Source organism: Bombina bombina, chromosome 1, assembly GCF_027579735.1.
Source record: "Bombina bombina isolate aBomBom1 chromosome 1, aBomBom1.pri, whole genome shotgun sequence".
NCBI lineage: Eukaryota > Metazoa > Chordata > Amphibia > Anura > Bombinatoridae > Bombina > Bombina bombina.
Genome location: NC_069499.1, coordinates 730,894,104 through 730,921,252, shown reverse-complemented (window position 1 = coordinate 730,921,252; position 27,149 = coordinate 730,894,104). Strand labels below are relative to the sequence as shown.

Sequence of the window (27,149 nt, the reverse complement as noted above, 5' to 3'; positions counted from 1 at the left end):
GAAAATGTCCCCTAGTGGAGAAATAGCAAAAATTAATTTTGGTAAAGTATTTTATTCTGGATCTATACTATAAGAAAGTTAAATAACTACATAATGTTACAACCCATATACTGGTACCTGTAATATCCTAAATAATTGCATTTGTATAGCTAAATCATTGTTCATTTAAAGGATGTTTATATGTTGGAACATATAAAGTTTGTTTATAGTAAATCATTAACATTGTTCTGTTTCTTTGTGCAAAGAATACAGAGGTAGACAACACGGATGAGAACACGGAACGTGGGAACTGGTCCAATAAATCAGAATATCTTTTGTCTATGGTCGGATATGCTGTGGGCTTAGGAAATGTCTGGAGATTTCCCTATCTTACTTTTCAGAATGGTGGAGGTAACTTTATTAAAACAGCATTTTTTCATAATTACTATAATTAATTAATTTGAATGAGAGAACTTTTTAAACAATTATTTAAATGGACATGAAACCATTTTTTTTTCTTTCATGCTTCAGATAGAGTGTGTGATATTAAACAACTTTCTACTTTACTTCTATTATCTGATTTGCTTTGTTCTCTTGGTATTCTTAGTTTAAAAGCATACTTGGGTATGGTTAGAAGCAGCAATACATTACTGGTGGCTAGCTGCTAATTGGTGGCCACACATACATGTCTCTTGGCAATGGTTCTCAAGATGAGCTTATCTAGCTCCAAGTTGTGCATAGCTGCATCTACATCAAATGATACCAAGAGAATGAAACAAATTTGTTAATTGAAATAAATTGGACATTTTTTTAAAATTGCATGCTTTTTATGAATCATAAAAGAAAAACTTTGGGTTTCATGTCCCTTTAATTAAACACAAATGTGAAATCCCTATACCATGTTTAATTAAGTATAAGTGCTGCAGAATCTGTTGGTGCTTTATAAATAAATAATAATAATAATAATAATAATAATAATAGTAAAAAACAAGGTATATACAGTCATTGATTTTGCATTACATTGCAATACTATGCCTTGCCAAATAGTGCTTTCCCAGTTTCCATCTGTGTTACTGAAACATATTCAGAAAGATTGCTGAAATATCTCTATTAGCTGACTGTATATTTTTGCATTAAATTACTGGAGTACTTGGGGTTTCATTAACATATAAACTATTAGAGGTTTCACATAAATTCCTAAAGGGGGGAAACAAAGACAACCATGCTGGGCAACACTATTCTAAAAGGATCTAAGATTTGAAATTGTTCTTGAAATATTTAGTAATAGAAAAAATAAATAAAACAAAATAAAAAAAATATGAGCTTTATAGAACTCGTCAGGGTTGCCCGTTATCTCCACTTCTTTTTGCTTTGTCAGTTGAAGTTCTAGCAGCCAAAGTCCGAGCATCCCATGAAGTAAAAGGAGTTATACTTGGAACAAGTAATATTAAAAACCTATTATTTGCAGATGACATACTATTTACTTTAACTAGTCATTTGACTTCATTACCTTCTCTTGTAGACATATTAACTGAATATGGAAGACTTTCTAACTTTTCAATTAATATGAGTAAATCGACTATCATGCCAATTTGAGTATCAAATGAAGAAATTCAGTTTATTAGAGATCGCACATCCTTTGCTTTATCCAATAAGTTTACTTATTTAGGTCTTATCATTCAACCCGCCATTTCTGATATTATTACAACTAACTATATGAAACTAAAACAAAAAATTGATTTAGATCTTAATTCATGGTATCGAACTGGTCACTTGTCATGGCTAGGGCAAATTAATGCCATTAAAATGAATATTTTACCAAAAATCCTATATCTATTACAAACGTTGATTCTTGTCCCATCAACTTCATATCTTAATAATTTACAAAGATGTATAAATAAATTCATTTGGTCCTTTAATAAATCAAGAATTTCAAGTCATACTTTATATTTATCTAAAGAACAAGGAGGTTTGGGAGTCCCCAACATTGTAAATTACTATATATCAACACATCTCTCTAGAATTGTAGCCTGGAATCAAATTATTACCCCCAAAGCATGGGTTACTCTGAAAGCACAAAATCTTGTACCCATTAAGTAATATGAAATTTGTTGGATACCAAATAAATTTAGGTCCTATTCTACTCCAGTAAACCCTTTTACAGCTGAAACATTACGTATCTGGGATAAAATTATCATCAACAATAAACAGATATCTACTCTTTTTTCCCCCTAACTCCCATATTAAACAATAAAATTTTCCCTGGTATTAATATTAAAATGCCTGTTCAAATATTAAACTCTCAAGCTTATATTCCAATTTATTCTCTCTTACAAAATGGTCATATTAAAACATTTCAAGAAATTCAAGAAGAGTTTGGCCCCCCATTTAATACTTGGTTTTCTTACTTTCAATTAAGACATTTTATAATGAATCATTCAAATAAAAACCAGTTTACAAGAAATTGTACTCCATTTGAATTATTATGTCTTTTACCTAAAACCCCTAAACATCTAATTTCCTCTGCATATAAATTCTTGCAACAACATGACTCCCTATAACCCTCATCTTTTAGAATACAATGGGAAAAAGAATTAAATATATCTCTTAATGATATTAATTGGAAACAATGTTTCACATCCATTAAAAAATCCTCTATTTCAATGACTATTGTTGAAACCAATTATAAATTACTTTCTAGATGGTACTTAACTCCGACACGTTTACACAAAATATATCCATCAGCATCTCCTAACTGCTGGAGAAATTGTGGAGCTAGAGGAACGTTATCTCACATCTGGTGGGATTGTCCCATACTAAAGCTGTTTTGGTCTCAAGTAGAAGTTAATATTAATACAATATTAAATTCTAATATAACCCTGAATCCTCAGACGGTAATTCTAAACCTGATTCCACAATTTTCTTGTAAAAAAAAGAAAAATCTATTCCAAATTTTATTAAATAGCGCTAAAAGACTTATCCCTCGTCTTTGGAAAAAATTACAACCCCCTGCTTTTCAAAATTGGTTATGTGAGGTAAAACATATTTTGTCTTTAGAAGAATTGTATCATTCTTATAATAATGAAGTTGATCAATTTTCTAATATATTATTCTTGTGGAATCAATATATTTAAAAAAATAATATTGTATAATACCTTTAGATATCTCTAGTATTTGATGATTATTTAGTATTTATTTCTTGGTATTTTTTATTCTCCCAATCTAATTTTTATTTTGGTTTTTGTTATTTATTTATTTATTTATTTATTTATTTATTAATTATAAATATATTATTATAGTGTTATTATTTTATTTCTAAATATATTTAATTGCATATAAATTTCTGTATGCATTGTAAAATGATATACCTGTTTTATGTATCTTATTGTAATTTCAATAAAAATCATTTAAAGTTAAAAAAAAAAATGAGTTTTTTTTATAAGATGCCACCTGCATATATAAGGAACCAATGTTCATATTGCTATAGATATCTTTTTGTGGCTACACTTTCTGTGACACCAACAGAACGATTTGGCAGATTTGGGTAACTGCAGGACTGGGAAACTGTAAAATATTTAGTGTTACATTAAAGGAAAAGCAAACATAACAGATAATAATACTCATATTTAAACTTCTTTTGGGGGGAGGGGGAATGATATTCTGAGTTTAATTTGATGTTAAAGGGACAGTCTACTACTAAATTGTTATTGTTTAAAAAGATAGATAATCTCTGTATTACCCATTCCCCAGTTTTGCATAACCAGCATGGTTATATCAATACATTTTTTACCTCTGTGATTACCTTGTATCTAAGCCTCTGCAGACTGCCCCCTAATTTCAGTTCTTTTGACAGTCTTGCATTTTAGCCAATCAGTGCCCTCTCATAAGTAACTCCACAGGCGTGTTATTTATATGGCACACATGGATTAACCTCCTCTAGCTATGAAAAACTGTCAAATGCAATCAGATAAGAGGCAACCTTCAAGGGCTTAGACATTAGCATATGATTCTACCTAGGTTAAGCTTTCAACAAAGAATACCAAGAGAACAAAGCAAATTTGATGATAAAAGTAAATTGGAAAGTTGTTGAAAATTACGTGCCCTATCTAAATCATGAAACTTTAATTTTGACTAGACTGTCCCTTTAACTGTATTTTCCCTATTGCCTTAATGGCTGTTTCATGCATCTACCATATTCTCTGTCATTTTTGTACTTACAGCACTATAACTTTGAATCATGATTTATTCTTCATATACTTTTATGACAGTTTACATCTTAAAATGTGCATATATTAATATATTTAAGTTTTTGATTATATTACCTATATATTAGATGAGCTAATAAATATAATACTTTAGTCTATTGATGTACATTTTATTTTCAGGCGCCTTTCTCATCCCCTATACTATTATGCTTGCCCTTGCGGGATTGCCGTTATTCTTTCTGGAATGTTCTCTTGGACAGTTTTCCAGTTTGGGGCCAGTAGCGATGTGGAAAGTTCTCCCAATATTTGAAGGTGAGAATTTTTTTTAAAGATTAAATACAATTAATTGTATTATATATATATATATTGATTTATAATTTTGTATTGTCTTAAGAAGAAAATCATACAAAACCAGTATTATAACAGGAGTGTATTTTGTCCTGAGCTTGCAAGGGGTTAAATCATATTCCATTTGTCTGTTCATGAACTTTATTTAATCTAATAATACATTGACATTTAAAGGCCAACCAAAATTGGAATCCATGTGGATACATTTCAGTTATGAAAGGAAGCATTTTTGTAATATACATGTATTAGCAAAAATGCTTCGAATGAAAAGCTATAGCTGTTTAAAAGTGTATTTAAGTATGCACCGTGCACCAGCATTTTAAACACAGCACTTGCCCAGAGACCCTAAGGTTCTTGTACCATCTGGTAATGACTCAATTTGTTAATTACTGACATATTACAAACCCCACTGGCACTCTGAGCAGCTGCAGTATTTAAAATGCTGGTGTGCTGAAAATATGTAGCTATGCTTCACATGCAGGTGCAGAGAAAAGTGTTAACACTAAAACAGTGATAACTTTTAATAGAAACATTTCTGCCAATAGTTTGCAGGCAACAACAATCACAGGCACACAAATATTAACCTTTACTAGTGCACACTGACACTCTCACTGTAAGTAGATTCACTCAGGCCTACAACAGATATATGGGAGATGCAGATGCCTCACAGATGAATGGAAAGCAGTAGACAGTTCATAAAGAGGACAAGTACCAAGGCAGAGAAATGTGCTGAACCAGAGATCACCTTGTGCTGGCAGCTGTTTCTGTGCAGTGTCATGTAATATCGCATTATGTGATGGACAGGGCTGAAATCTGTGATCATCCAAGTGTGAAATTAACCAGCAAAACATATTTAAATGTTGCACTTGATTTGAATTAAAACATTTGACCCTGCTGGTCTATACCCATGGATACAATCATGTTACATAGTTTTGCTGCATCCTTAAATGCGACCTTTAATGGACACTGTACTGTAACTTGTGTTTCTACATAATGAATATCAGCTTTACTGTAATCTGCTTCTATAGGTGTGCAATTGAAATAGCTGTTTTTGCTCATTAAAACCACCACACATAATGAAAATACCAGTACCTAAGTATTAGCCTATGCATATATAAGACAAGCAGATCTGCTCCTCCTGCAAGCTCAGTCCATTTGAACTGCATATTCTTGAGAACAAGGAGTGGTGGTTTTAATGAGCAAAAACTGTTTTTTAAAATAGAAAAAATAGCATACATTTAATACTCTGCAGCTAGTTTAACAAGTAATTAGAAACACATTAAAGGGACATAATATTTTATAATACAGTGCCCCTTTATATTTCATAGGATAAAAATGTATAGAGCACACTGTTCCTCCCCTACGGTTTTCAAATTACCTCTTTTGAAATGACCTGCAGACAGACCCAAAAATGTAATTCTCTTTATACTCCTATGTTATTGCCATAGGCCTAGATTTAGAGTTCGGCGGTAGCCGTGAAAACCAGCGTTAGAGGCTCCTAACACTGGTTTTGGCCGCCCGCTGGTATTTGGAGTCAGTGATTAAAGGGTCTAACGCTCACTTTTCAGCCGCGACTTTTCCATACCGCAGATCCCCTTACGTCAATTGCTTATCCTATCTTTTCAATGGGATCTTTCTAACGCTGGTATTTAGAGTCGTTTCTGAAGTGAGCGTTAGAGCTCTAACGACAAAACTCCAGCCGCCGGAAAATAGCAGGAGTTAAGAGCTTTCTGGGCTAACGCCGGTTTATAAAGCTCTTAACTACTGTGCTCTAAAGTACACTAACACCCATAAACTACCTATGTACCCCTAAACCGAGCTCCCCCCACATCGCCGCCACTCGATTAAAATTTTTTAACCCCTAATCTGCCAACCTCCACCTACGTTATACTTATGTACCCCTAATCTGCTGCCCCTAACCCCGCCGACCCCTGTATTACATTTATTAACCCCTAACCTGCCCCCCACAACGTCGCCGCCAGCTACTTACAATAATTAACCCCTAATCTTCCGACCGCAAAGCGCCGCCACCTACGTTATCCTTATGTACCCCTAATCTGCTGCCCCTAACACCGCCGACCCCTATATTATATTTATTAACCCCTAATCTGCCCCCCTCAACGTCGCCGACACCTGCCTACACTTATTAACCCCTAATCTGCCGAGCGGACCTGAGCGCTACTATAATAAATGTATTAACCCCTAATCCACTTCACTAACCCTATAATAAATAGTATTAACCCCTAATCTGCCCTCCCTAACATCGTCGACACCTAACTTCAATTATTAACCCCTAATCTGACGACCGGAGCTCACCGCTACTATAATAAATGGATTAACCCCTAAAGCTAAGTCTAACCCTAACTCTAACACCCCCCTAAATTAAATATAATTTAAATCTAACAAAATAAATTAACTCTTATTAAATAAATTATTCCTATTTAAAGCTAAATACTTACCTGTAAAATACATCCTAATATAGCTACAATATAAATTATAATTATATTATAGCTATTTTAGGATTTATATTTATTTTACAGGCAACTTGGTAATTATTTTAACCAGGTACAATAGCTATTTAATAGTTACCTAGTTAAAATAATAACAAATTTACCTGTAAAATAATTCCTAACCTAAGATATAATTAAACCTAACACTACCCTATCAATAAATTAATTAAATAAACTACCTACAATTACCTACAATTAACCTAACACTACACTATCAATAAATTAATTAAACACAATTCCTACAAATAAATACAATTAAATAAACTAGCTAAAGTACAAAAAATAAAAAAGAACTAAGTTACAAAAAATAAAAAAATATTTACAAACATAAGAAAAATATTACAACAATTTTAAACTAATTACACCTACTCTAAGCCCCCTAATAAAATAACAAAGCCCCCCAAAATAAAAAATTCCCTACCCTATTCTAAATTAAAAAAGGTAAAAGCTCTTTTACCTTACCAGCCCTGAACAGGGCCCTTTGCGGGGCATGCCCCAAGAATTTCAGCTCTTTTGCCTGTAAAAAAAAACATACAATACCCCCCCCCAACATTACAACCCACCACCCACATACCCCTAATCTAACCCAAACCCCCCTTAAATAAACCTAACACTAAGCCCCTGAAGATCTTCCTACCTTGTCTTCACCATCCAGGTTCACCGATCCGTCCTGAAGAGCTCCTCCGATGTCCTGATCCAAGCCCAAGCGGGGGGCTGAAGAGGTCCATGATCCGGTCAAAGTCTTCATCCAAGCGGGGCAGAAGAGGATCTTCCATCCGATTGAAGTCTTCATCCAGGCGGCATCTTCTATGGTCTTCCATCCGGAGCGAAGCGGCAGGATCCTGAAGACCTCCAGCGCGGAACATCCATCCGGCCCGACGACTGAACGACGAATGACTGTTCCTTTAAGGGACGTCATCCAAGATGGCGTCCCTCGAATTCCGATTGGCTGATAGGATTCTATCAGCCAATCGGAATTAAGGTAGGAATTTTCTGATTGGCTGATGGAATCAGCCAATCAGAATCAAGTTCAATCCGATTGGCTGATCCAATCAGCCTATCAGATTGAGCTCGCATTCTATTGGCTGATCGGAACAGCCAATAGAATGCAAGCTCAATCTGATTGGCTGATTGGATCAGCCAATCGGATTGAACTTGATTCTGATTGGCTGATTCCATCAGCCAATCAGAAAATTCCTACCTTAATTCCGATTGGCTGATAGAATCCTATCAGCCAATCGGAATTCGAGGGACGCCATCTTGGATGACGTCCCTTAAAGGAACAGTCATTCGTCGTTCAGTCGTCGGGCCGGATGGATGTTCCGCGCTGGAGGTCTTCAGGATCCAGCCGCTTCGCTCCGGATGGAAGACCATAGAAGATGACGCCTGGATGAAGACTTCAATCGGATGGAAGATCCTCTTCTGCCCCGCTTGGATGAAGACTTTGACCGGATCATGGACCTCTTCAGCCCCCCGCTTGGGCTTGGATCAGGACATCGGAGGAGCTCTTCAGGACGGATCGGTGAACCTGGATGGTGAAGACAAGGTAGGAAGATCTTCAGGGGCTTAGTGTTAGGTTTATTTAAGGGGGGTTTGGGTTAGATTAGGGATATGTGGGTGGTGGGTTGTAATGTTGGGGGGGTATTGTATGTTTTTTTTTACAGGCAAAAGAGCTGAAATTCTTGGGGCATGCCCCGCAAAGGGCCCTGTTCAGGGCTGGTAAGGTAAAAGAGCTTTTACCTTTTTTAATTTAGAATAGGGTAGGGAATTTTTTATTTTGGGGGGCTTTGTTATTTTATTAGGGGGCTTAGAGTAGGTGTAATTAGTTTAAAATTGTTGTAATATTTTTCTTATGTTTGTAAATATTTTTTTATTTTTTGTAACTTAGTTCTTTTTTATTTTTTGTACTTTAGCTAGTTTATTTAATTGTATTTATTTGTAGGAATTGTGTTTAATTAATTTATTGATAGTGTAGTGTTAGGTTAATTGTAGGTAATTGTAGGTAGTTTATTTAATTAATTTATTGATAGGGTAGTGTTAGGTTTAATTATATCTTAGGTTAGGATTTATTTTACAGGTAAATTTGTTATTATTTTAACTAGGTAACTATTAAATAGCTATTGTACCTGGTTAAAATAATTACCAAGTTGCCTGTAAAATAAATATAAATCCTAAAATAGCTATAATATAATTATAATTTATATTGTAGCTATATTAGGATGTATTTTACAGGTAAGTATTTAGCTTTAAATAGGAATAATTTATTTAATAAGAGTTAATTTATTTTGTTAGATTTAAATTATATTTAACTTAGGGGGGTGTTAGTGTTAGGGTTAGACTTAGCTTTAGGGGTTAATCCATTTATTATAGTAGCGGTGAGCTCCGGTCGTCAGATTAGGGGTTAATAATTGAAGTTAGGTGTCGGCGATGTTAGGGAGGGCAGATTAGGGGTTAATACTATTTATGATAGGGTTAGTGAGGCGGATTAGGGGTTAATAACTTTATTATAGTAGCGCTCAGGTCCGCTCGGCAGATTAGGGGTTAATAAGTGTAGGCAGGTGTCGGCGACGTTGTGGGGGGCAGATTAGGGGTTAATAAATATAATCTAGGGGTTGGCGGTGTTAGGGGCAGCAGATTAGGGGTACATAGGGATAACGTAGGTTGCGGCGGTTTACGGAACGGCAGATTAGGGGTTAAAAAAAATATGCAGGGGTCAGCGATAGCGGGAGCGGCAGATTAGGGGTTAATAAGTGTAAGGTTAGGGGTGTTTAGACTCGGGATACATGTTAGAGTGTTAGGTGCAGACGTAGGAAGTGTTTCCCCATAGGAAACAATGGGGCTGCGTTAGGAGCTGAACGCTGCTTTTTTGCAGGTGTTAGGTTTTTTTTCAGCTCAAACAGCCCCATTGTTTTCTATGGGGGAATCGTACACGAGCACGTTTTTGAGGCTGGCCGCGTCCGTAAGCAACTCTGGTATCGAGAGTTGCATTTGCGGTAAAAATGCTCTACGCTCCTTTTTTGGAGCCTAACGCAGCATTTGTTTGAACTCTCGATACCAGAGTTAAATTTATGGTGCGGCCAGAAAAAAGCCTGCGGAGCGTTAACAGCCCTTCTACCGCCAAACTCCAAATCTAGGCCATAGAGAGCAGTGGTGTCGCTACAGGGGGGCAAGGGGGACAATTGCCCCCCCTAGATTAACCTTGGCACCTGACTGCCCCCCGCCAGCCCCGGCGCTTGTGTGAAGTCTGTGAATGGCCGGTGTTTTTTTATTTTGAGAGTGAATGACATAGTGATTTGTAATAAATAATATGCACAGCGCACCTCCCTGTGCTCAGTTTGAGGAGCGGAATTACCCCTACCCATCTACACGCAGGCGCAGCACCACTTGGCTCTAATATACTCCACACTGCTATATGCTTTGCTATTTACTACTATGCTAGCCTAGTATCCTCCTCCAGTTCCAGCCAGCCGGTCACGTTCCTTCCTACACAACACAAGGAACATGACCGGAGACTGGAAAGGAAGAGGGAGGAGCCACCAGGCGCTGTGGTGCAGGTCAGGACAAGAGCGCAGGAAGGAGCCGAGCAGAACCAGCATGGCAGACTGCAAGAAAACGAAGATCTGGGGGTAAGTCAGTCACACAGGGTTACCAAGTTAGGACAGCTAAAGCTAACAGCTACATACTCTATTACTCTGTAACAGACTCCACAGGAAAAAAAACATTAGCTCGGTCTCCTAAGAGAATCTTCTGTAAAATTCTGCAGCACATTCCTCTGTCAACTGTCGTAATGTTTTTTCAGGTATGGCTGAGAAGGTGGCAGAAGTGACAACACCTGACTCAATCATCTTCTAGATGTCAAAATCTGCAAATGAACATGGTTGTCACTTCTGCCACCTTGTCAGGGTCAGCCATAATGGAAAAAACATTATGGCCTAGATTTAGAGTTCGGCGGTAGCCGTCAAAACCAGCGTTAGAGGCTCCTAACGCTGGTTTTGGGCGCCCGCTGGTATTTGGAGTCAGTGATTAAAGGGTCTAACGCTCACTTTACAGCCGCGACTTTTCCATACCGCAGATCCCCCTACGCCATTTGCGTAGCCTATCTTTTCAATGGGATCTTCCTAACGCCGGTATTTAGAGTCGTTTCTGCAGTGAGCGTTAGAGCTCTAACGACAAGATTCCAGCCGCCTGAAAATAGCAGGAGTTAAGAGCTTTCTGGCTAACGCCGGTTTATAAAGCTCTTAACTACTGTACCCTAAAGTACACTAACACCCATAAACTACCTATGTACCCCTTAACCGAGGTCCCCCCACATCGCCGCCACTCGATTAAAATTTTTAACCCCTAATCTGCCGACCGCCACCTACGTTATACTTATGTACCCCTAATCTGCTGCCCCTAACACCGCCGACCCCTGTATTATATCTATTAACCCCTAACTTGCCCCCCACAACGTCGCCGCAAGCTACTTAAAATAATTAACCCCTAATCTTCCGACCGCAAATCGCCGCCACCTACGTTATCCCTATGTACCCCTAATCTGCTACCCCTAACATCGCCGACCCCTATGTTATATTTATTAACCCCTAATCTGCCCCCCTCAACGTCGCCGACACCTACCTACACTTATTAACCCCTAATCTGCCGAGCGGACCTGAGCGCTACTATAATAAAGTTATTAACCCCTAATCCGCCTCACTAACCCTATCATAAATAGTATTAACCCCTAATCTGCCCTCCCTAACATCGCCGACACCTACCTTCAATTATTAACCCCTAATCTGCCGACCGGAGCTCACCGCTATTCTAATAAATGTATTAACCCCTAAAGCTAAGTCTAACCCTAACACTAACACCCCCCTAAGTTAAATATAATTTACATCTAACGAAATAAATTAACTCTTATTAAATAAATAATTCCTATTTAAAGCTAAATACTTACCTGTAAAATACATCCTAATATAGCTACAATATAAATTATAATTATATTATAGCTATTTTAGGATTAATATTTATTTTACAGGCAACTTTGTAATTATTTTAACCAGGTACAATAGCTATTAAATAGTTAAGAACTATTTAATAGTTACCTAGTTAAAATAATAACAAATTTACCTGTAAAATAAATCCTAACCTAAGATATAATTAAACCTAACACTACCCTATCAATAAAATAATTAAATAAACTACCTACAATTACCTACAATTAACCTAACACTACACTATCAATAAATTAATTAAACACAATTGCTACAAATAAATTAAATTAAATAAACTATCTAAAGTACAAAAAATAAAAAAGAACTAAGTTACAGAAAATAATAAAATATTTACAAACATAAGAAAAATATTACAACAATTTTAAACTAATTACACCTACTCTAAGCCCCCTAATAAAATAACAAAGCCCCCCAAAATAAAAAATTCCCTACCCTATTCTAAAATACAAATATTACAAGCTCTTTTACCTTACCAGCCCTGAACAGGGCCCTTTGCGGGGCATGCCCCAAGAATTTCAGCTCTTTTGCCTGTAAAAAAAAACATACAATACCCCCCCCCCAACATTACAACCCACCACCCACATACCCCTAATCTAACCCAAACCCCCCTTAAATAAACCTAACACTACCCCCCTGATGATCTTCCTACCTTGTCTTCACCATGCCAGGTTCACCGATCCGTCCTGGCTCCAAGATCTTCATCCAACCCAAGCGGGGGCTAGACATCCACTGAAGAAGTCCAGAAGAGGGTCCAAAGTCTTCCTCCTATCCGGCAAGAAGAGGACATCCGGACCGGCAAACATCTTCTCCAAGCGGCATCTTCTATCTTCTTCCATCCGATGACGACCGGCTCCATCTTGAAGACCTCCAGCGCGGATCCATCCTCTTCTTCCGACGACTAGACGACGAATGACGGTTCCTTTAAGGGACGTCATCCAAGATGGCGTCCCTCGAATTCCGATTGGCTGATAGGATTCTATCAGCCAATCGGAATTAAGGTAGGAATTTTCTGATTGGCTGATGGAATCAGCCAATCAGAATATAGTTCAATCCGATTGGCTGATCCAATCAGCCAATCAGATTGAGCTCGCATTCTATTGGCTGATCGGAACAGCCAATAGAATGCGAGCTCAATCTGATTGGCTGATTGGATCAGCCAATCGGATTGAACTATATTCTGATTGGCTGATTCCATCAGCCAATCAGAAAATTCCTACCTTAATTCCGATTGGCTGATAGAATCCTATCAGCCAATCGGAATTCGAGGGACGCCATCTTGGATGACGTCCCTTAAAGGAACCGTCATTCGTCGTCTAGTCGTCGGAAGAAGAGGATGGATCCGCGCTGGAGGTCTTCAAGATGGAGCCGGTCGTCATCGGATGGAAGAAGATAGAAGATGCCGCTTGGAGAAGATGTTTGCCGGTCCGGATGTCCTCTTCTTGCCGGATAGGAGGAAGACTTTGGACCCTCTTCTGGACTTCTTCAGTGGATGTCTAGCCCCCGCTTGGGTTGGATGAAGATCTTGGAGCCAGGACGGATCGGTGAACCTGGCATGGTGAAGACAAGGTAGGAAGATCATCAGGGGGGTAGTGTTAGGTTTATTTAAGGGGGGTTTGGGTTAGATTAGGGGTATGTGGGTGGTGGGTTGTAATGTTGGGGGGGGGGTATTGTATGTTTTTTTTTACAGGCAAAAGAGCTGAAATTCTTGGGGCATGCCCCGCAAAGGGCCCTGTTCAGGGCTGGTAAGGTAAAAGAGCTTGTAATATTTGTATTTTAGAATAGGGTAGGGAATTTTTTATTTTGGGGGGCTTTGTTATTTTATTAGGGGGCTTAGAGTAGGTGTAATTAGTTTAAAATTGTTGTAATATTTTTCTTATGTTTGTAAATATTTTATTATTTTCTGTAACTTAGTTCTTTTTTATTTTTTGTACTTTAGATAGTTTATTTAATTTTATTTATTTGTAGCAATTGTGTTTAATTAATTTATTGATAGTGTAGTGTTAGGTTAATTGTAGGTAATTGTAGGTAGTTTATTTAATTATTTTATTGATAGGGTAGTGTTAGGTTTAATTATATCTTAGGTTAGGATTTATTTTACAGGTAAATTTGTTATTATTTTAACTAGGTAACTATTAAATAGTTCTTAACTATTTAATAGCTATTGTACCTGGTTAAAATAATTACAAAGTTGCCTGTAAAATAAATATTAATCCTAAAATAGCTATAATATAATTATAATTTATATTGTAGCTATATTAGGATTTATTTTACAGGTAAGTATTTAGCTTTAAATAGGAATCATTTATTTAATAAGAGTTAATTTATTTCGTTAGATAAAAATTATATTTAACTTAGGGGGGTGTTAGTGTTAGGGTTAGACTTAGCTTTAGGGGTTAATACATTTATTAGAATAGCGGTGAGCTCCGGTCGGCAGATTAGGGGTTAATAATTGAAGGTAGGTGTCGGCGATGTTAGGGAGGGCAGATTAGGGGTTAATACTATTTATGATAGGGTTAGTGAGGCGGATTAGGGGTTAATAACTTTATTATAGTAGCGCTCAGGTCCGCTCGGCAGATTAGGGGTTAATAAGTGTAGGCAGGTGTCGGCGACGTTGTGGGGGGCAGATTAGGGGTTAATAAATATAACATAGGGGTCGGCGATGTTAGGGCAGCAGATTAGGGGTACATAGGGATAACGTAGGTGGCGGCGGTTTACGGAGCGGCAGATTAGGGGTTAAAAGTGTAATGCAGGGGTCAGCGATAGCGGGGGCGGCAGATTAGGGGTTAATAAGTGTAAGGTTAGGGGTGTTTAGACTCGGGGTACATGTTAGAGTGTTAGGTGCAGACGTAGGAAGTGTTTCCCCATAGGAAACAATGGGGCTGCGTTAAGAGCTGAACGCTGCTTTTTTGCAGGTGTTAGGTTTTTTTTCAGCTCAAACTGCCCCATTGTTTCCTATGGGAGAATCGTGCACGAGCACGTTTTTGATGCCGGCCGCGTCCGTAAGCAACTCTGGTATCGAGAGTTGCATTTGCGGTAAATATGCTCTACGCTCCTTTTTTGGAGCCTAACGCAGCATTTGTTTGAACTCTCGATACCAGAGTTAAATTTATGGTGCGGCCAGAAAAAAACCCGCGGAGCGTTAACAGCCCTTTTACCGCCGAACTCTAAATCTAGGCCTAAGACAGCTAACAGGGGAATGTGCTGCAGCATTTTACAGAAGATTCTCTAAGGAGACTGAACTAATGTGTTTTTTTTCGGTGATGTCTGTTACAGAGTGTGTGAGTCGTCGGTCACTCTGCTCTGTGCTGTTTCAGGTATCTCCCCAGATGACTCGGTTATTTGTAGAGCAGTGAGAACCAACAAATTCTGCAGCATGTGGATCCTTGTTTGCGCAGGTTCTTCCTTGTAAAAGTAATAAGGGCATTTTTCATGGTCTGAAACGCATTGGCACGGTCCAATCCATACAGTATGCCTTATTACCTAACCTCCTACAATCCGATAAGCCTTTTTATGATTTGTCTATATCCCAAATGTAATAAAAAAAGTAATGGTATAATTTTTATGCGCATGAATTTCTATGGTACCGGTCCATATATTATGTGAGATATATCTTATAATTTATCTATTTCTGTATGTTATACTAATAAATTTGTTTAATATTTTACATTTATATTGGTGTCAACACTTTAGTCATCCATACTTTGAGCTATCCCTTATTTTCCTTAGCACATGCACTAGTTTGTGACCTCTGCATGCAGTGTGCAGATATCGCTGCTCTCAGGACAAACAGCATTTAGCTTCCATAAAACCGCGTTCATTCTGTAATCTTCGGCACTTGCACATCATCTGTCCCCACCCTAAAATGGTTGTGCTCTATGGCAATATCACACAAAAGCAACTTGTAAGGCCACTATTTTTTTATAGCCATTATGTACACGTGACTTACTTAAACGGACAGTATACACTCATTTTCATATAACTGCATGTAATAGACACTACAATAAAGAATAATATGCACAGATACTGATATAAAAATTCAGTATAAAACTGTTTAAAAACTTACTTAGAAGCTGTCAGTTTACCTCTGTTGAAAAGGTAGCTGGAAAGCCCACTGCAAGTGGCAAATAAGACACCCCCCCCTCCCCCTTCTTTTGCATATGAAAAGACCCTTTACACAAACAGGAGCAAGCTGGAGTAGGTAGTCGAGCGTATTCACATAAAACTTTGGGGCTTGGTTAGGAGTCTGATAATCAGAGCAATGTTATTTAAAAATAAGCAAAACTATACATTAATTAAAAAAAAAAACTTTATGGGCTATATAAATAGATTATCTACAAAACATTTATGCAAAGAAAAAATGAGTGTATAATGTCCCTTTAAACCTCCTAACCTCTGTTTAACATCTACTTGCTGCTTATAACTGCAGCACATGAATCATATCTTAGTCAAACATATTCAGTAATGTTATCATGGGCCCAGTATCAGTGCTCTAAGCCCAGTGCAGAGAATGCACACCTTACACTATGTAACTGTACTATTGAGTGATTCTTTCAGTAAGAATGATTATTTCACCTGCATTTCCTTATTTTCACTCTAAAAATGAACACAGACCAAGCAGGAAAGCAGCCTGCATGTTTCAGAGATGTGACCCTGCAACATTCTACTCCAACTGCTTGTTTAGTGCAGGTGCTCGTGTGTGTGTGTGTGTCACAGGGCAGGCTCTATAATTAGTTCAGGTGGGACCAAGATGAGATAACTTACAACCAGTTTGTGTCAACTCACAAAAGATGTATTGACATTACAGTAATTGGAATAAATACTGGGGACTGTGTGAATAAGTTGGTGGTAAATGGAATAATGTGTATGTGTGTATGTATAATGTGTTTGTGAATGTATAATTTGTATAATGTGTATGTATGTATAATGTGTATGTATAATGTGTGTGTATATGTATGTATAATTTGTATAATGTGTATGTGTGTGTATGTATGTATAATTTGTGTGTATTTGTGTAGGTCTGTGTGTGTGTGTGTGTGTGTATGTATGTGTTGGTGTGTGTGTGTTTAACTATGTGTATGTATATGTGTGTATTTATGTGTCTGTGTATGAATTTGTGTTTATGTACTGTATGTGTGTGTATGTATGTATATTGTTTAATATGTGTATGTAAGTATATGTATGTGTGTATGTATTTGTGTGTATTTATGCATGTGTGTAAAGGTGCGTGTGTGTATGTATGTGTGTTTGTGTAACTGTCGGCTAGATTTAGAGTTTTGTCGGTAACGACCCGCGTAGCTAACGCTGGCTTTTTTCTGGCCGCACCTTTAAAATAACTCTGGTATTGAGAGTCCACAGAATGGCTGCGTTAGGCTCCAAAAAGGGAGCGTACAGGCATATTTAACGCCAATGCAACTCTCGATACCAGAGTTGCTTACGGACGCGGCCAGCCTCAAAAACGTGCTTGTGCACGATTCCCCCATAGGAAACAATGGGGATGTTTGAGCTGAAAAAAAACCTAACACCTGCAAAAAAGCCGCATTCAGCTCCTAACGCAGCCCCATTGTTGTCTATGGGGAAACACTTCCTACGTCTGCACCTAACACCCTAACATGTACCCCGAGTCTAAACACCCCTAACCTTACACTTATTAACCCCTAATATGCCGCCCCCGCTATCGCTGACCCCTGCATATTATTTTTAACCCCTAATCTGCCGCTACTTACATTATCCCTATATACCCCTAATCTGCTGCCCCTAACACCGCCGACCCCTATATTATATTTATTAACCCCTAATCTGCCCCCCACAACATCGCCTCCACCTGCCTACACTTATTAACCCCTAATCTGCCGAGCCGACCGCACCGCTATTATAATAAAGTTATTAACCCCTAATCCGCCTCACTAACCCTATAATAAATAGTATTAACACCTAATCTGCCCTCCCTAACATCGCCGACACCTAACTTCAAACATTAACCCCTAATCTGCCGACTGGAGCTCACCGCTATTCTAATAAATGTATTAACCCCTAAAGCTAAGTCTAACCCTAACACTAACACCCCCCTAAATTAAATATAATTTAAATCTAACGAAATTAATTAACTCTTATTAAATAAATTATTCCTATTTAAAGCTAAATACTTACCTGTAAAATAAATCCAAATATAGCTACAATATAAATTATAATTATATTATAGCTATTTTAGGATTTATATTTATTTTACAGGTAACTTTGTATTTATTTTAACCAGGTACAATAGCTATTAAATAGTTAAGAACTATTTAATAGCTAAAATAGTTAAAATAATTACAAATTTACCTGTAAAATAAATCCTAACCTAAGTTACAATTAAACCTAACACTACACTTTCAATAAATTAATTAAATAAAATACCTACAGTTACCTACAATTAAACCTAACTCTACACTATCAATACATTAATTAAATACAATATCTACAAATAAATACAATGAAATAAACTAACTAAAGTACAAAAATAAAAAAGAACTAAGTTACAAAAAATAAAAAAATATTTACAAACATCAGAAAAATATTACAATAATTTTAAACTAATTACACCTACTCTAAGCCCCCTAATAAAATAAAAAAGACCCCCAAAATAAAAAAATGCCCTACCCTATTCTAAATTACTAAAGTTCAAAGCTCTTTTACCTTACCAGCCCTGAACAGGGCCCTTTGCGGGGCATGCCCCAAAGAATTCAGCTCTTTTGCCTGTAAAAAAAACACATACAATACCCGTCCCCAACATTACAACCCACCACCCACATACCCCTAATCTAACCCAAACCCGCCTGATCAGAACAGCCAATAGAATGCGAGCTCAATTGGCTGATTGGATCAGCCAATTGGATTGAACTTGATTCTGATTGGCTGATTCCATCAGGCAATCAGAATATTCCTACCTTAATTCCGATTGGCTGATAGAATCCTATCAGCCAATCGGAATTCGAGGGACGCCATCTTGGATGACGTCATTTAAAGGAACCGTCATTCGGCGAGTAGGCGTCGGGAGAAGAGGATGTTCCGCGTCAGCTGGAAGATGATGGCTCCCGAAGAAAGAAGATTGAAGATGCCGTTGATAGAAGACTTCAGCCGGATTATGGACCTCTTCAGCTCCCGCTTGGATGAAGACTTCAGCCGGATCATGGACCTCTTCAGCTCCCACTTGGATGATGACTTCAGCCGGATCATGGACCTCTTCAGCCCCCCGCTTGGGCTTGGATCAGGACATCGGAGGAGCTCTTCTGGATCGATCGGTGAACCTGGTATGGTGAAGATAAGGTAGGAAGATCTTCAGGGGCTTAGTGTTAGGTTTATTTAAGGGGGGATTGGATTAGATTAAGGGTATGTGGGTGGTGGGTTGTAATGTTGGGGGGGGTATTGTATGTGGGGGTTTTTTACAGGCAAAAGAGCTGAATTCTTTGGGGCATGCCCCGCAAAGGGCCCTGTTCAGGGCTGGTAAGGTAAAAGAGCTTTGAACTTTAGTAATTTAGAATAGGGTAGGGCATTTTTTTATTTTGGGGGTCTTTGTTATTTTATTAGGGGGCTTAGAGTAGGTGTAATTAGTTTAAAATTGTTGTAATATTTTTCTGATATAGTTCTTTTTTATTTTTTGTACTTTAGTTAGTTTATTTCATTGTATTTATTTGTAGATATTTTATTTAATTAATTTATTGATAGTGTAGTGTTAGGTTTAATTGTAGGTAATTGTAGGTATTTTATTTAATTAATTTATTGATAGTGTAGTGTTAGGTTTAATTGTAACTTGGATTAGGATTTATTTTACAGGTAATTTTGTAATTATTTTAACTATTTTAGCTATTGTACCTGGTTAAAATAAATACAAAGTTACCTGTAAAATAAATATAAATCCTAAAATAGCTATAATATAAATATAATTTATATTGTAGCTATATTAGGATTTATTTTACAGGTAAGTATTTAGCTTTAAATAGGAATAATTTATTTAATAAGAGTTAATTTATTTCGTTAGATTTAAATTATATTTAATTTAGGGGGTGTTAGTGTTAGGGTTAGACTTAGCTTTAGGGGTTAATACATTTATTAGAATAGCGGTGAGCTCCAGTCGGCAGATTAGGGGTTAATGTTTGAAGTTAGGTGTCGGCGATGTTAGGGAGGGCAGATTAGGGGTTAATACTATTTAAAATAGGGTTAGTGAGAAGGATTAGGGGTTAATAACTTTATTATAATAGCGGTGCGGTCCGCTCGGCAGATTAGGGGTTAATAAGTGTAGGCAGGTGGAGGCGACGTTGTGGGGGGCAGATTAGGGGTTAATAAATATAATATAGGGGTCGGCGGTGTTAGGGGCAGCAGATTAGGGGTATATAAGGATAACGTAAGTAGCGGCGCTTTGCGGTCGGCAGATTAGGGGTTAATAAGTGTAGGCAGGTGGAGGGGACGTTGAGGGGGGCAGATTAGGGGTTAATAAATATAATATAGGGGTCGGCGGTGTTAGGGGCAGCAGATTAGGGGTACATAAGTATAACGTAGGTGGCGGTCGGCAGATTAGGGGTTAAAAATATTTAATCAAGTGGCGGCGATGTGGGGGGACCTCGGTTTAGGGGTACATAGGTAGTTTATGGGTGTTAGTGTACTTTAGAGCACAGTAGTTAAGAGCCTTATGAACCGGTATTGGCCCAGAAAGCTCTTAACTACTGACTTTTTTCTGCGGCTGGAGTTTTGTCGTTAGAATTCTAACGCTCACTTCAGCCAAGACTCTAAATACCGGAGTTAGAAAGATCCCATTGAAAAGATAGGATACGCAAATGACGTAAGGGGATCTGCGGTATGGAAAAGTCGCGGCTGGAAAGTGAGCGTTAGACCCTTTCCTGACTGACTCCAAATACCGGCAGTAGCCTAAAACCAGCATTAGGAGCCTCTAACGCTGGTTTTCACGGCTACCACCAAACTCCAAATCTAGGCCTGTGTGTATGTATATATATATATATATATATATATATATATATATATATATATATATATGTGTGTATATGTATATATATATATATATGTGTGTATATATATATATATATATATATATATTTATTAGTGCCCCCGCAGTTTTGACTCTGGTATCTTATGTGCCCCCCTATATATTGTTCCTAGAGTCGCCACTGATAAAGAGACATTAGCACAGTATATGGAGTGCTTTCATATTGTGGTTAATATAATTTCCTTAAAACAAATGATATATTATTATATTTTTTGTGCAATATGAGACACTTAATAAAGATTTATGAGCTCCCCTAATATTTATGTTTCAGTCTAAGGGTCGATAATCAACAACTCGCCAGCATCGTGAGACCTTTTTTGAGACCTTATCTAGTAATGTAGGACTACAACCTAAACATGTCTCAATATAAAATTTGTGTTTCTAAAATGTTTAAGGCACCTTGTCTGATGACGAGAGTTCTTAGATCATCTCATCTCAGCGGAGAGGTTTAGATTATCGGCCCCTAAATGTGCAGATAATATATTTTTAATGGAATTGAACTATATGAAGAAACCTTTACTCTAATCTTGTTTCCCACCTGTACGATTAATAAATAAATAAATATACAACTGCAACAGGAAGAAAGTCTTTAAAAATATTTCTAGATAAAAGTAAAGATCACAACAATATGTAATCACTGCTGAGTAATGATTTACTAGCTACTGTTAGGGTCAATGCTAAATGTTGTCTATTGAAGAAATCTATTTCAGCGGCACATGGAATATTAACTCATAAACTTATATTTTGTTTTATTTTTCTTGTTTTTTTTTTATAGGGGTTGGCGTCACTATGGTCCTCATTTCAACTTTAGTAACTATCTATTACAATGTCATCATTGCCTACAGTTTATATTACTTATTTGCATCATTTGCAAGTGTTTTACCATGGTCGGAATGTTTTGATTGGTCGGATGAAAAGTGCAGCAAAACACCCCTAGGTAAATCTATTTCTATATTAATCAGAATTATTATTTTTTAATTATATATACTGCATATGTGAATGTACTTATAAATGTATTTATAAAGTATTAATACCTTACTATACTTTCCTTCTTTTAACATCTTAATAAATAAATTAATCCATGCTACATTAATACTTTTAAAAACTTGCATAAGTCAGTTAGATTTAGGCCTACGTAAATACTTAAAAATGGTGTAATTTAAAAAAAAAAATTAAATTGGGAAAATAATTATTTTAAATGATGATCTTCTTTAATATATTAATGGGATACTGTACCCAAAATTTTTCTTTTGTGATTCAGATTGTGCATGAAATTTTAAGCAACTTTCTAATTTACTCCTATTATCAAATTTTCTTCATTCTCTTGGTATCTTTATTTGAAATGCAAGAATGTAAGTTTAGATGCCAGCCCATTTTTGGTGAACAACCTGGGTTGTCCTTGCTGATTGGTGGATAAATTCATCCACCAATAAAAAAGTGCTGTCCAGAGTACTGAAACCAAAAAAAGCTTAGATGCCTTCTTTTTCAAATAATGATAGCACGAGAACGAAGAAAAATTGATAATAGGAGTAAATTAGAAAGTTGCTTAAAATTGCATGCTCTTTCTGAATTACAAAATAAAAAATTTGGGTTCAGTGTCCCTTTAAAGTTGTTTAAGTATAAATGCAAGAAAAGTTGAGGCAGATGGGAATCGTTGGAACATGGAACTTTAGGATACAAAATAGAAGTGTGAAAAGGGTTGTGACCTTTTGTAAAAAAAATACCACCTATGATCATTAGCATAAATTTGTATGAATAATTATACAGCATAAATTAGGAACTAAAGCTGCTAGGATAGGGTTTAAATGATCATTAGTTTTTACTTTGATTATATGTAAATAGATAGTTCAGAAAATAGTTTCCCTTATTAAATTACAAAAAAGTGTAGAAACATTATATGTAAATTGAAGATAATCGCTCAAAGCTATTAGCTTTTTCTGGATATATAAGAGCCAATTAAATATTATGGTTATATATGAATTAGTATTAAAAGGAGATGTGCAAATATGAAGCTTATAGGAAACAAGGTGAGAGGAAAATAAAATATAAATGAAATATAAAATAGTTTATTATCAGCATGTAATTAATATATGTGCATAAGTAACATAAGGACTGTATAAAACATAGGTTGGCCAACCTAAATATAAAAAAAATATTCAAACTAAACAACTGTTTGTGAAATGATTAAAGGGACACTGAACCCAATTTTTTTCTTTAGTGATTCAGATAGAGCATGCAATTTTAAGCAACTTTCTAATTTACTCCTATTATCAATTTTTCTTTGTTGCTATCTTTATTTGAAAAATAAGGCATCTAAACTTACTTTTTTGGTTCAGTGCTCTGGACAGCACTTTTTTAATGGTGGATGATTTTATCCACTAATCAGCAAGAACAACCCAGGTTGTTCACCAAAAATGGGCCGGCATCTAAACTTACAGTCTTGCATTTAAAATAAAGATACCAAGAGAATGAAGAAAAATTGATAATAGGAGTAAATTAGAAAGTTGCTTAAAATGCCATGCTCTATCTGAATCATGTAAGAAAAAATTTGGATTCAATGTCCCTTTAACAATGTAACCTTTTTTTAGTTTGAAAAATTGTTTTATATTCAGGTTGGCCAACCTATGTTTTATACAGTCCTTACGTTACTTATGCACATATATTAATTACTTGCTGATAATAAACTGTTTTATATTTCACTTATATTTTATTTTCCTCTCATCCTGTTTCCTCTTAGCTTTATATTTGCACATTTCCTTTTAATACTAATTCATATATAACCATAATATTTTAGTGGCTCTTATATATCCAGATAAAGATAATAGCTTTGAGCACTTCTCTTCAATTCACATCCTTAGAAGGGATTTCTTTACAATAGCATCTATATTTAATCTTTATTTTTAACTTTGGCCTGAACCTTAAAAATACTGGTCATGTCTGTAAAACCCTGGTTGGGTGATAATCCTATGTGTGAATGGGAAAAACTAAGGGAATTTGTATACCAGTGTTGATCTTTATTGGTTATTTATCTCAATAAATTTGCTAAAATCGTCTTGAAAAAAGGAGCAGATATAAAATGATGGAGGAGGAGAATGTGTATATTACTCAGTGACATCAAAATAAATTCAACTTATTGCACACAATAACATTTTTTTATAGTTGTCAGGTCTGACACACACACTCACAAATACACGCATACAGACACACACTCACACACAAATACATGCACACACAGACACACAGAGCACACACATACACACACTCATAAATGCACGCACACATACACACAAATATATACACACTCACAAACACAGGCACACACAAACACATTCATAAACATGTGATCACATAGATACATATATAAACACACACACACTCACAAAAACCCCCACATATACACACTCACAAACACACATACTCACAAACACATGCACACACACACGTATATAAGCACACACATTTACAAACACACCCATACACATGCACACACTCACTCATGAACATGCAAGCACACACACATATATAAACACACACACTCACAAACACGCATACACATACTCACAAACACACACACTCACATGAACACACACACTCATGAAATGCGAGCACACACACACACATATAAACACACACACGCATACACATGCACACACACACTCATGATCATGCGCGCACAAACATATATAAACACACACACACTCACAAACACATGCATGCACACACACACTCACATAGAAAAGAAAACCTTCAATTTTTTTTTTGTACAAACACATATTGCAGAACAGAGATATATACTACAGAGCACACACTCCTCTATAACGAGTACTAGTGGACTCACTCTATCACATGGACTTTGAAAGTAAACAGAAAGAATATGAGAAAAAGAGTCATGTTTTCCAGAAGGATGGGGGAGGACATCTGGATTTTGAAAAGAAAGCAGTGGGAGGATTTTGTGTTAGGGAAGTTTTATTTATCATATTATTATTTCATACATGCATTTAAGAATTACTATTAATCTCTAATAGTGTTAGCCCCATTGTTAAATGGAACCTGAAGTTTGTGCAATAGCCTATGTTTTTGTGCCAATCTAAACAAAGTATTATACTGTGTTAGATAAATATGTTTTCTCTGTATAATGAAAGCGATTGGGTGAAGCTTTTCTAGATTTTAAAAAAGCAGTTAACACAAAAAATCAATTCATAAACATCCTTCTTTGGAACAGGTAAAACCACTGATGAAACCTAGTGAGCTGGAATAATATTTTCTTTAAAGTAACATGAAAAGTATTTTGCACATATGAAAGAACAGAGATTATATATGTCTGCAAAAATGTTTAGTAAAAATGGTCTATTGAATCTAGCATCAAATGCATTTGTACTCAAGTATAAATACTCATTGGCTAATAGAGATAACATCCACACCTGTTTTGGAAGTCAGTGACAAACCCCAAGCATGACAGTCTGAAGTAGGTTTATTAAGAATACGACCATTTATTTTTCACATCAGGAATAAATCTTTTAGATGTTACGTATTATGAATTAAATTACAAATGGATTGCAAAAATACAAATGACATGGAGTACAAAGGGGCATTATTTAGATAGAGCCTATCATTTTAAACAACTTTCCAATTTACTTTTCTTGTCAAATTTGCTTCAATCTCTTGGTATCCTTTGTTGAAGTCAAAGACAAGGGGCATATATTTGCAGCCATCAATCAGCACCTAGCTCCCAGTGGCTGCTCCTGAGCCTACTTAGATATGCCTTCCAACAAAGGCTACCAAGAGTAAATCAAATTAGATCATAGAAGTACCCTGGAAAGTTGCTTTAAGACTGCATGCTCTACTTGAATAATTATAAAATGCTGAATATTGACTTTACAGTCCCTAAAATACTGTTGGCCCACAATATATTGTGCATCTACCCTTCTTGCATTTTTGCCATGTTATTACATTAGGATGGTTAATAGCACCACATAACGAGCCAAGCATTTAACAGTTGCACGCCATCTGTAATCTATAACTTTTGTGTATCCTGTCAATATTGTTCTTCTCTATGCATTGTTTGCTATGAAATATATAAACATCCATACTTAAAATGAATAGAAGACTAAGTTTGCAATGCCTTGTTGAAATATTCCTGCATGACCTGCACCCACAAGGTTTAGCAGCAACAGGAAGCATTTGTCACAGAAAAAAAAAGTATGAGAAAATATTTCTTTGCTCGCTTGTTAGTGAAGGGACATAGTTTATTAAATATATTCAAATGAAAAAATAGTCTGAAACAGTAGAAATAAGAAATGTAAGTCTAGTATAACCCTCTTTAACGCTGGGTAGAACATTGGATATGGAACAGTTGCTACCTTACAAGCCTTTGCTTGGTTTTGTAAAGGTATCTCATGACGTTTTTGAAAACCTGAAAAGATACTCTTCAATGAGATAACCTCAAAGAACTATTTACCAGTTCTTACATGATTTTTGGATTAATTATAATTTCCTTTTATATAAAAAGAAAATAATTTGACCTGTTGAATATGTATGCATATGTTGGCTCTCTGCACAGCTTTTATTTTTTAATTTTTGTTTTAATGAATACTCAGTTAACACTTTTATAAACATTATAATTACCTGGTTTATTAACAATAATGCTCAAATTATATTTTAAAATAACAGGCAAATAAAATATGATTATACAAATGTGTAGTTATAACTGTAAATGAGTATTTGAACTTACAAAAAAATTAATAAAATATTAACAGAAAATAATATAAAAGTTTTAAATGTGCTCATCATTACCAATTATATTATTGGTTAAATGCAAAACTTCTTTCAAATACATTAGACAGTTGCCATCAAGATTGATTTAATGTGTTGCTATGTATTACATTTACATTAGCTGCACTTATTTTTAGTCCATGAGGGTGTGTGTAAATTCTACAGTGAATCTGTTTTTTTGTGTAGGTTTTTGTATGTTTGCCCAATCCAAATGTAGATAATACAGATGCTCTGGATTTAACACATATGTAACTTGGGCAGCTTAAAGGGACACTACTCACCAAAATTCTGTCATCTATAT

General features: G+C 36.1%; 1 protein-coding gene across 1 annotated transcript in view; it reads left to right on the top strand.

Moving 5' to 3' along the window:
- Positions 1-268: 268 nt before the first annotated feature.
- LOC128639628 (sodium- and chloride-dependent neutral and basic amino acid transporter B(0+)) overlaps positions 269-27,149 on the top strand; it is a 75,879-nt gene continuing 48,998 nt past the window's right edge. The window contains exons 1-4 of the mRNA XM_053691758.1: positions 269-390; positions 4,365-4,496; positions 21,852-22,013; positions 22,192-22,194. Coding sequence (XP_053547733.1) covers positions 321-390; positions 4,365-4,496; positions 21,852-22,013; positions 22,192-22,194 — 367 coding nt within the window. The 5' untranslated portion in view covers positions 269-320. The remainder of the gene's footprint in view (positions 391-4,364; positions 4,497-21,851; positions 22,014-22,191; positions 22,195-27,149) is intronic.